A 12,021-nucleotide genomic window follows, 5' to 3' on the forward strand; every position below is an offset into this window, starting at 1 on the left:
TTAACAACTGTTAAATAGTTAGGAGGAAACACTGTGGGCAGATACCAGCTAACTTCAGTATTCCGAGCAACGTGATACTGGTTACTCTTATATGTGTTGTGTGAGTAAATTTCCCCAGGCAGGAGCATCACTTCCCCTCCGATCGCTGTAGCGACACGGGCGGCACTCCTCTCCTACTCACCCGAGGGCCAAGTTGTGTACCTTAGATGGTCTGGGAAGTATCTAGACAGCGCCACCAGAGCTAAGATTAACACGGTAACTATGTATTCCTTACTGCTTCTGGCGGTGGTGGTCGTGGCTGGTCAGTCCGTGTCAGAGGAGAATGCCTTGGATGGTCAGCTCGTGTCTGAGGAGAATGCCTTGGATGGTCAGTCCGTGTCTGAGAAAAATGCCTTGGATGGTCAGCTCATGTCTGAGAAGAATGCCTTGGATGGTCAGTCCGTGTCTGAGAAGAATGCCTTGGAGGAGGTTCTCTCTGCAGTGATCGTCTCCCAGTTAACGTTATCTCACCAAACATCAGTCTTGACGGAGCTACTAACTGCCACACGAGAACGCAACTTCTGCCCTCAAGGTAATTCCTGTATTTGAGAAAATATTTTGACAAATAGCGTTTTGCACAATACCTTACGTATATGATATTTGGTTCATGTCACAAGTATTTACAGCCAAAACCGTTCAGTGAGGTTTATTTGGTCAAAACCCTTTCGACAAATATGAAGAATACATTTTTAATAACTACTAAAGTCAGTTTAACTTTTAAGAAATAACATTTTCTTGCTGCCATGTTATTCATATATGGTGTTAACTTTAACTTCGTTCGGCAGAGTTAGAATACGTAGGTAATGTACTTTCGTTACGTAGCAGTTTGTTAAGTTACTTTCGATTACAAATTACAAGTTTTCTTATTGTTCACTTCAATAAACAATATAATGTAAAAACACAGACTCTTTCAGATTAATATAATTAATCCCAACAAACAAACATTTGATTGAACCTTATAGTCCTCAACAACTCAGGATATGTATGTATATAGATTTATATATGTATATAGGTCTAACAATACGCATGTACAATTTTACTAATGATGGGCAGAATGGTGTTCCGTATGTGATGTTTCAATGATTTCTTTGACGGTGATGATGAAGACACTGAACAATTACCACACCTCACAAGGCGTCGTTGACTTGTACTAGAGCAACAAGACAACTTTGTTCATCCAACTGTCCCAATACACAACCTTAAAGTGTTTGTTGTTTATGTTTCTTCAGTGAATTGCTGTTCCAGGTCCGACCTGCCCTTACCCATACACGTTGGTTCTGGACGAATGCTTCTACCTGAGTCCACACCTGGTCACGTGGGAGGCGGCGCGTAGGCACTGTCAAGGAATGATGGGGGACTTGGCCACACCCAAATACCTCTACGCCATCAAGTCATTCCTACTGAATAAGTCAAAAGTTGAAGGTTAGTATGGGAGGGGCTGTGGTGTACTCACACTGTTGTGCTTCATTGGTCGCACTCTGCTTCTTGCTTCGCCTTTCGATTATTTTAGCTATGATGCAATGACTCTTATCCGTTTCTCGTCATTTTTACAGTTAAAATTGTGTATGTAACTAATTTTAACAAGTGCTAAGTCTAACTCTCAACAATTATTAACAACCAAAGAAGTTCTTAATATACATTTCTGACTCGTCTGTGTATCCAAGATTCCGTCTGTTGTTACGTGTATTTGTTAAAAAGACAATTTTTCTGACCAGGGGGAGAAAGATACTGGCAGTATGGGGCGTTAAAGTTTATTGAAGATTAAATTCTGCAGAACATGTAAATATATAAAGTTCAAATATATAACGTAAGTAATTATATAAAGTTTATATTAAACACGGTTTATATTATAGACTTATAACAAAGTTGATATTATTAAACTTAATATTGAACATGTAAATATATAAAGTTTCAAATATAAATTAAGTAAATATATAACGTTTATATTAAAATATATAAAGTAAATATATAAAGTAAGAATTAACAGTAACAATTCCAAGTCCGAGGACTAGATTTAACTTAAAAGGTACACCCGTAGTAAGTATGAGACCTTAGCCTATAGTGACATGGAAACTAATTCTGCAGAAACCTAAAGGTTAACTGGTACTAGAATTAAGGCCGAGTGCAAATGTGTAGTAATTATATAACACTAGGATATAACAGGCAGGACACAAAGAATAACTAATAAGTGAGAGACCACATAACACGTAATGTACCCGGCCAAGAGGCCGTAAAAGACCTAATGGATAAGGAGAAGGGGGTGTGACTACAAGTAGGGCTTACTAGCACCTAGACTGGGCAAAGTATTAGCTGCGGACAGCGGGACACTTGGGGACCGGCGCTGCACCCCCACCGCAGGCCAGCGGCCGGACCCCCCCCCCCGAAGGGCGAGTGCCAGCTGGCCGCGTGAGGCACTCAAAGTAGCAGAGCAACAACGTCCCGTCTGACGTAGGATGTGAGCACTACTCTTCCGCCTGCCGTCTGCCATTATTTCTGATGTGGCGAGCCCGTCCCGAGACAGCTGGGTGCGGAGCGTAGTCATCTGAAGTCAAGCCTAGCGCCGAGAGGGCAGCGCGTAGGATCCTGGAGAAATCTCGCCTGGTGACAGGAGCGCTTGTAGGATCTGTGCTTGTAGGATCCGAAGAGTGTTGATTCCTGACCATGTAAGCGATACCTGGTCCAGTCGGAGCGTGCGTCGATTTTTTGTCGCGTAGCTCACCTCCCCCGGGCTGAAAGATATAAGGCAGTAAGGGTGGGCAGAAACGGCGTGCAGTGTTATCGTGACAGGCAAGAGCACAGACGAGAGGGAAACCCTAGCTGAATCAATACGGAGACGAAAAACGGGAGAGGGAGCCCGGCAGCAGGAATTAAGAGAAACCTTAATTAACAATCCTGGATTAATAAAGAGCATCCGAATAATTATACTGTAGCAATGAAGGGGGCTAACAATTCTAAGAATCTTCCAGCAAACGGAAGGGGGAAGTACCTTTGCTAAGAGCAAAGGTGGGAGAAAACCAGTAGGAGAACAGCAAGGAAGCACAAAGCCACTATAACAGGGTAATACGAAACACTATAAATCTTGAATATAAACAAACATATACCAAGAACGGGTATAACAACTAAGCAACATATACATAAACAATAAAATGGAATAAGAACCAATTCTTAAAGCCAAATCTATAACATGCTTGTGTCCTAAGCGGATGTAGAATGTGAGCGGGGAACATTACCCTTGGTCTCTATCCCATCTCTGCCTCCAGACGGGTGATTGGGCTGGATAGAAGCCAAGGAGTCTGCCTTAAGTGGCCGCTGAGTGTAGTCTTGTGTTGTCAATGAGCGTCTGCGAGCCGCAGCTAGTACGCCGTGAACTTCGGCAACATCTTTAGAACAGGAGCAAAGTGAAATCGACGGCAGGGAGCTGCCATTCAGTAACTGTAATAAGGATAATAATAAGAATACAATGTCGTAAATAATCGTACAATGAAGAATACAATGTAATATCGTAAATAACCGATGACGGCAAGTGCCGCAGAATGGAAGAAATTAAGAAAGCAACGCCAAACCATAATAACAATTTATAATTTAATAAAATAATACTGGAATGACAGTAACGATACGGAATAATATAATACTGCCATATAGCCCAGCAAATAAAGGGAAGATAATAGTATTAACGTAGGCCCTGGGCGGCTGCATCCCGGCACCGCTGCGTGCGTTGTAATGGTGATCAGAGGAATATCCGGCTCGCGTTCTCTTCCTCGCCGCAGTAGGGTGTGGAGGGGGGGGGGGGGTTCCGGCTTGTCGTGGCTGCGAATAAAGGGAACAGAAGAAGCCGGCGTTGAGCGCCAAGCGGGCAGAGCGCAGTGGAAGAAATAGCGGTTGGAGGTAAGGGCCCCTAACCTAATGATAGATGAGGTAAAATTTAATAGAATACTATTACGTAGTAGGAAACAACAATGGCGAAGGAACAAGAAGAGTAAATTAGCCCAGAAGGCCGGATGGCCAAAGAACGTTAGCGACCGTATGGCCAACAGCATGCTGGCTGCGCTGGCCAACCACAAGCTGGCCGACGTCATGCTAACTGACTGGCTTGAGCTTGCCGAAAGGAAGGCCGTATGGCCAGTTTTTGCATGACACCGTGCGCGAGGCCATGCTAAACTTCTCGGTAGCATCCAAATGTAACTTAATGTACTGTCGATACGATGAAGAATGGGTGGTCAAATATAATGCACAATATTCAGAATATATAATGAGGGAAACGAGTGTAATAGGACGAAATAACCGGAGGAAAAAAAAAAAAAAATTGTGGGGGGGGGGGGCCCCACCCGAATGCACTGCAACTAGCGCACCCTAGCTGAAAATAACTTAAAGGCACAGAGGCAAAGCAATAGATTAATACAAATCCTAATTGATAGTCCCTTAATAACAAATTGAACGTGAAACTTAAACAAAGAGTAAATTGCGGGAGAAAAATTTGCCGTAATAAATACAAATCAAATTGCGAGTCCAACAATAACAAATTTAACAGACACGCAGACGTAGGAGGAACCAAGGGGACGTTTCCCACAGGCGAGCCCGCACGGCTGGGGGGGGGGGGCGGAAATGACAGAGGGCCGAAGAGAAGATAACGTCGCCGAGGCGCGCTGGACGGCACACAACCCGGTCTGAGAAAGGACATAGGCCCAAAAGCGAGAGGCGATAACGTAGAATGGGGTGGAAGAATGCGGAAGTAAGCGGGCGAGACCGAGTAAACAGGGAACCAGGGGGGGGGGGGGGCAACCGATAAGCCGCGGCTCGCGCACCGCTAGCCATACCTAAACATACCTAGACAGGAAGGGGAGAAGCATAAAGGTAGCCCAGCAAAAGACTAGTAATTAGTAATTAGTAACTCTGCAAATAGCACATCCTGGCTGACTTTACTTAATAATTTACTTAGTAACTCTGCAAATAGCACATCCTGGCTGACTTTACTTAATAATTTACTTAGTAACTCTGCAAATAGCACATCCTGGCTGACTTTACTTAATAATCTACTTAGTAACTCTGCAAATAGCACATCCTGGCTGACTTTACTTAATAATTTACTTAGGAACTCTGCAAATAGCACATCCTGGCTGACTTTACTTAATAATTTACTTAGTAACTCTGCAAATAGCACATCCTGGCTGACTTTACTTAATAATTTACTTAGGAACTCTGCAAACAGCACATCCTGGCTGACTCTACTTAATAATTACATAGTAACTCTGTAAATAGCACATCCTGGCTGACTTACTTAATAATTTAATTAGTAACTCTGCAAATAGCACATCCTGGCTGACTTTACTTAATGACGTAAGGCAAGGAAAAATGAACAAACATACTGAACACAGCAACGCAAAATTAAACATGCGACATGAGCAAAGCATCAACTGTCGGAGTAAATTAAGGTAGGCTGTTTGGGAAAAGGAATCCGTGGTAATCTGAAAGCAGGATCGAGGCATGTTAGTGCTGAAATGTAGAACGTAATTAAGAGGAAGGGCAAGGCAGGTCGCGAGATGTCTGCCAGTACAAAATAAGAAACCTTCCATATAAAGTGTGTAAAAATCTTAATTTACATTGTCTTAGGAAGGCAAAGAACGGGATATCATTAAATATACGACGTTCCCGACGACGCTTCGACGCCGCCATCTGCTGGAGTGTACCGTGCCCCAGGCAACGTGGGGGCCACCCCCCTGTCCAGGTCACCTGAATAGGGGCAAGGCATGGCACGTGATGTCTGCAGGTACAAAATAAGGGTATACAATCGGCGTGCATATATAACCATTTTTACATTAAGAGAACGGAGGTGAAGCATAACATAAATATAACCAAATAAGTAACGTGAATAAACTGCAAGAGCCAAGCGTAAATACTGTAACCACTGAGGAAACTAAACTGCAAAGCTAAGCATAAACTACTGTAACTACCGATGAAACTAGGCAAAAATGCAGGGCCAGGAGACGTGAAGCTAAATAAGGGCCCGCGAATACTGCAAATAGCACATCCTGTCTGACTTTACTTAATAAATCTTAGGAACTCCGCAAATAGCACATCCTGGCTGACTTTACTTAATAATTTACTTAGTAACTCTGCAACTAGCACTGCCTGTCTGACTTTACTTAATAAATTACTTGGTAACTCTGCAAATAGCACATCCTGGCTGTCTTTACTTAATGACGTAAGGCAGGGTAAAAGTGGGCGAGCATACTGAACACAGCAACGCAAAATTAAACATGCGACATGAGCAACGCATCAACTGTCGGAGTAAATTAAGGAGGCTGTTTGGGAAAGAGAGTCCGAGGTAACCTGAAACAGGAGGCATGTTAGCGCTGAGATGTAGAACATAATTATGAATAGGGCAAGGCATGGCACGTGGTATCTGCAAGTACAAAATAAGGGTATACAATCGGCGTGGATATATAGCCATTTTACATTAAGAGAACGGAGGAGATGCATAACATAAATATAACCAAATAAGCGACGTGAATAAACTGCAAGAGCCAAGCGAAAGTACTGTAACTACTGAGGAAACTAGGCAAAATGCAGGGCCAGGGAACGTAAAGCAAATTAAGGGCCCGCAAATACTGCAAATAGCACCTCCTGGCTGACTTTACTTAATAAATTACTTATAACTCTGCAAATAGGACATCCTGGCTGACTTTACTTAATGACGTAAGACAAGGAAAAGTGAACAAGCATACTGTAACACAGCGAACGCGAAGATTTGAACGTGCGACATGCACAAGGCTACGAATGCCTGAGTAAAAAGTTAGGCTGGTGGCAAAGTGAATCCGAGGTGATCTGAAAGCAGAGGCATGTCAGTGCTGAAATGTAGAACATAAATATGAATAAGGGCAAGGCATGTCGCGAGATGTCTGCTAGTACAAAATAAGAAACCTTCCATATTTTCTCACACCAAGTGTGAGAAAGTCTTAATTTACAGTGTCTTAGGAAGGCAAAGAATGGGAATCATTAAATATACGACGTTCCCGACGACGCTTCGACGCCGCCATCTGCTGGAGGATACCGTGCCCCAGGCAACATGGGGGCCACCCCCCTGTCCAGGGCACGGCCCCTGGAACTGGACGCCGAGGACTTAACGGACATAACGAAGTCATCCTGGATTGCCGGCGGCAACGCCGAACCCAGGGCCTGTGGTGCGTACCATTAGACGTAAACCTGCCGTCGTCGTCGAGCTGATCTCGGGTCCTTGCTCCAACGCCGGCGTCTCCCTCCGACGAAGAAGAACAACAGACGACACAGGCGGACAAACGCTGAACTTACGACGTAGGAGGAATCCCTGCTACAACGGACGTGCAGGGCGCTTAAGACAAACACACCAGGCTACACTGGCCAGGCAGGAGCGCCTGGGAACCAACCTGCCGGCAACACCGGCCAGACGGAGGACATGGAGTAACGGTCCTGGCTACCCCCCAGGCAAGCAGGGCACGTGCCTGAGGGCCTGGACGGCGGAAAGCTTGAAATAACACACCGGGCAACACCGGCCAGACGTACGTCTGGGGACTACATGCCGGACTTACACCGGCCGACGGACGTCTGGGGACATCCTGATCGGCGCCACTCTGGGGAAGACGTACCTGGGGACTCCGGGACACCGAAGGGCCTGGGGCTAACACCCCGGGCAACACGGCCGGGCGAGACGTCCGAGGGCGACGTGCCTAGCAGAGAACACACCACACACGGCAAGGACCCGTGGCCTACCAACCACGCGCTGCCACACGGCATGCTCAGGGCCTAGACGAAAAGGGGAGGGGGGGGGGCCGCACACAGGCGCGGCCGTACGGGCGCAAGGCAGCCCGAGCCCCGACGTGGGAAGCTGTGGCGCAAAGCCACGTGGATTAGCACCCAAAAGGGAACAGGAAGGGCGGGACACAGCCCAACCGTACGCGCCACGGAACGCCGTGCCACGTGGCAGCACGACCAGGCGCGTGCCCCGTAGCAGGCCCGGGTGGAGGGCTGGACCTGTCCACGAGTCGTCGCCAGGAGCGACGCTTGTCCGCTCAGGGGGACCCGACCCCTGGGGACATCCCAGGGAAGCCGGCAGACCGGCAACAGGGAACACCCGAGGGAAAACAGGAAAGACGCGGAAGCACGCCCTGCCGGCCAGGCACGTGACGACCCGGCAAGGCATGCATGGGCCCTAAGGCGGGGCCCGCCATAGGGCCGCCCACGCCTGGCCACGTGTCGCCGCCGCCGAGAACAAGCACCCCGGGCGTAGGACCGAACCTGGCCACAATCCGTCGCCGACGGCGACACATGTCCTCGGACAAGGCGAAACCTGGCCCCCTGAGACACCCAGGGAAACCCGGCGGGCCGGCGACAGGGAGCCCCGAAGGAAAGGCGGGAAGGACGCCGAAGCACGCCCAGACGACCAGACACGTGGTCGATGGCGGCGAGGGAAGGTCCCCAAGGCAGAGCACAAAGGCGTAGGGCCCACCACGCCTGGCCACATGGCGACGCCGGCAAGGGCACGCCTGGCCGCCGACGGGGCCCAGGGCAGGGCGCGCGCCTGGGCACGCCGCGCTGCGGGGCCCCTTGGACACGGACGGGCACGGCTGGACGGGGCCCCACAAGAGAGGAGACCGAACGCAGGCCACTAGGGACGCGGCCCGGGGCACGCCGACCCTAAGCCAGCCACGCGACCAGCACGGCACGGGGGCGCCCGGCACAGGCCCAAGGAGGGCGCCCCAGCTCTCCGGGAACATACAGCAGAGAGCCCAAAGGACTAACTAAGGCGGCACACACGTACCGCGAGGGGATGGCGCATGGCACACGCCGCACTGGGGAGGACCTGACTAGAATTGAACAGAAAACCTCACCTTGGGGCAATTGTTTCTTTCTCCCCCGCCAGAAACATCCCCGCTTGCGAAGCAGTGACCATTAATCATCACTTCAGAGTCTACCTCACTTATCACCGACGCGCGAAACTCGTGTTGATTTATCAGTTCCACAACCGAACACCTTCACTTAAACACCAGACATGAGACACCCTATTATAGGCCATCTATTAATATTATACTTTAACTCTCACATCAACAAATTCAGATGTTTCCCGGCTAGAAGCTGAATTCTGTCACTAATTCGTAATTATTATTATTACACAAAGAAATCATTAACGTGATGTATCAATGATAAGATCAGTAGATGTCATGAGGAGGATTCCTTGGGAGTACCCTGCGCCTAGGTTCGAATCCTTTTCATGACTCCTGTTAATTCCCATTATTTTTATTATTATTATTCTCACATCTTGTCCTTTTAGTTAATCATGACGATTATTACATACCACTTTAGTATGCAGTCTTTCGTGTCATTTACACTTTAGTGTGTTGTCTAACTGGACATTTACTCTTTAGTGTATCGTCTACTTGGCCATTTACACTTTAGCATAAAGCCTACCTGGCCACTTACACTTTACCATATTCTACCTGGCCATTTACACTCTAGTGTACGATCTACCTGGTCATTTACACTGTAGTGTACGGTCTACCTGGTCATTTACACTGTAATATACGATCTACCTGGTCATTTACACTGTAAAGTACAGGTTGACGACACGGTGAATAGTTAGTTGAGGGTGATGAGATGTGATGGGCTTGTGAGTGGCGGGTAGCTCCTAATTCCAAGAAGCGGAATACACCATCATAAAGCTCCTACTAAGGATAATCACTCAGTGGATCATGATACTAGAAGTGCGAGTGGATAAGGAGTTTAGGCGCTTCACTTAAGCCCCATTCCAGGTTCCCAAGGCCTGGCGTACAGTTGTGTGGTGGCGTTGAAAGCTGCGCCCTCTCTTGGTAAGGACTCAGGTCTACAACGTATTTACACTATGTACATGAATCGTGAATCCATGTTTTCAAGAATTTCAGCCGTGACGAAGATATTAACGACGAAGGTTGTAGGGAAGAAGTCGTTTACCATGATATGCAGGAAATTGTGTGACAATATATTATATATATATATATATATATATATATATATATATATATATATATATATATATATATATATATATATATATATATATATATATATATATATATATATATATATATATGCGAACAAGCCTGAATGGTCCCCAGGACAATATGCAACTGAAAACTCACACCCCAGAAGTGACTCGAACCCATACTCCCAGGAGCCACGCAACTGGTATGTACAAGACGCCTTAATCCACTTGACCATCACGACCGGACATAATGAGGTGATAGCCGAGGCTATTTGAACCACCCCACCGCCGGCACTCGGATAGTAATCTTGGGCATAGCATTTTACCAAATCACCTCATTCTTTGGGGCACACGTGAGGAACACAAATGCGAACAAGCCTGAATGGTCCCCAGGACAATATGCAACTGAAAACTCACACCCCAGAAGTGACTCGAACCCATACTCCCAGGAGCCACGCAACTGGTATGTACAAGACGCCTTAATCCACTTGACCATCACGACCGGACATAATGAGGTGATAGCCGAGGCTATTTGAACCACCCCACCGCCGGCACTCGGATAGTAATCTTGGGCATAGCATTTTACCAAATCACCTCATTCTTTGGGGCACACGTGAGGAACACAAATGCGAACAAGCCTGAATGGTCCCCAGGACAATATGCAACTGAAAACTCACACCCCAGAAGTGACTCGAACCCATACTCCCAGGAGCCACGCAACTGGTATGTACAAGACGCCTTAATCCACTTGACCATCACGACCGGACATAATGAGGTGATAGCCGAGGCTATTTGAACCACCCCACCGCCGGCACTCGGATAGTAATCTTGGGCATAGCATTTTACCAAATCACCTCATTCTTTGGGGCACACGTGAGGAACACAAATGCGAACAAGCCTGAATGGTCCCCAGGACAATATGCAACTGAAAACTCACACCCCAGAAGTGACTCGAACCCATACTCCCAGGAGCCACGCAACTGGTATGTACAAGACGCCTTAATCCACTTGACTATCACGACCGGACATAATGAGGTGATAGCCGAGGCTATTTGAACCACCCCACCGCCGGCACTCGGATAGTAATCTTGGGCATAGCATTTTACCAAATCACCTCATTCTTTGGGGCACACGTGAGGAACACAAATGCGAACAAGCCTGAATGGTCCCCAGGACAATATGCAACTGAAAACTCACACCCCAGAAGTGACTCGAACCCATACTCCCAGGAGCCACGCAACTGGTATGTACAAGACGCCTTAATCCACTTGACCATCACGACCGGACATAATGAGGTGATAGCCGAGGCTATTTGAACCACCCCACCGCCGGCACTCGGATAGTAATCTTGGGCATAGCATTTTACCAAATCACCTCATTCTTTGGGGCACACGTGAGGAACACAAATGCGAACAAGCCTGAATGGTCCCCAGGACAATATGCAACTGAAAACTCACACCCCAGAAGTGACTCGAACCCATACTCCCAGGAGCCACGCAACTGGTATGTACAAGACGCCTTAATCCACTTGACCATCACGACCGGACATAATGAGGTGATAGCCGAGGCTATTTGAACCACCCCACCGCCGGCACTCGGATAGTAATCTTGGGCATAGCATTTTACCAAATCACCTCATTCTTTGGGGCACACGTGAGGAACACAAATGCGAACAAGCCTGAATGGTCCCCAGGACAATATGCAACTGAAAACTCACACCCCAGAAGTGACTCGAACCCATACTCCCAGGAGCCACGCAACTGGTATGTACAAGACGCCTTAATCCACTTGACCATCACGACCGGACATAATGAGGTGATAGCCGAGGCTATTTGAACCACCCCACCGCCGGCACTCGGATAGTAATCTTGGGCATAGCATTTTACCAAATCACCTCATTCTTTGGGGCACACGTGAGGAACACAAATGCGAACAAGCCTGAATGGTCCCCAGGACAATATGCAACAGAAAACTCACACCCCAGAAGTGACTCG

General features: G+C 47.4%; 1 protein-coding gene across 1 annotated transcript in view; it reads left to right on the forward strand.

Moving 5' to 3' along the window:
• The window catches only part of LOC123751047 (C-type lectin lectoxin-Enh4-like), a 35,024-nt gene that overhangs the window by 81 nt on the left and 22,922 nt on the right, over positions 1-12,021 (forward strand). The window contains exons 1-2 of the mRNA XM_069309425.1: positions 1-571; positions 1,285-1,461. The exon at positions 1-571 is cut by the window's left edge and continues 81 nt beyond it. Of these exons, the coding sequence (XP_069165526.1) occupies positions 262-571; positions 1,285-1,461 (487 nt within the window). The 5' untranslated portion in view covers positions 1-261. The remainder of the gene's footprint in view (positions 572-1,284; positions 1,462-12,021) is intronic.

The sequence above is a fragment of the Procambarus clarkii genome, chromosome 65, assembly GCF_040958095.1.
Source record: "Procambarus clarkii isolate CNS0578487 chromosome 65, FALCON_Pclarkii_2.0, whole genome shotgun sequence".
NCBI lineage: Eukaryota > Metazoa > Arthropoda > Malacostraca > Decapoda > Cambaridae > Procambarus > Procambarus clarkii.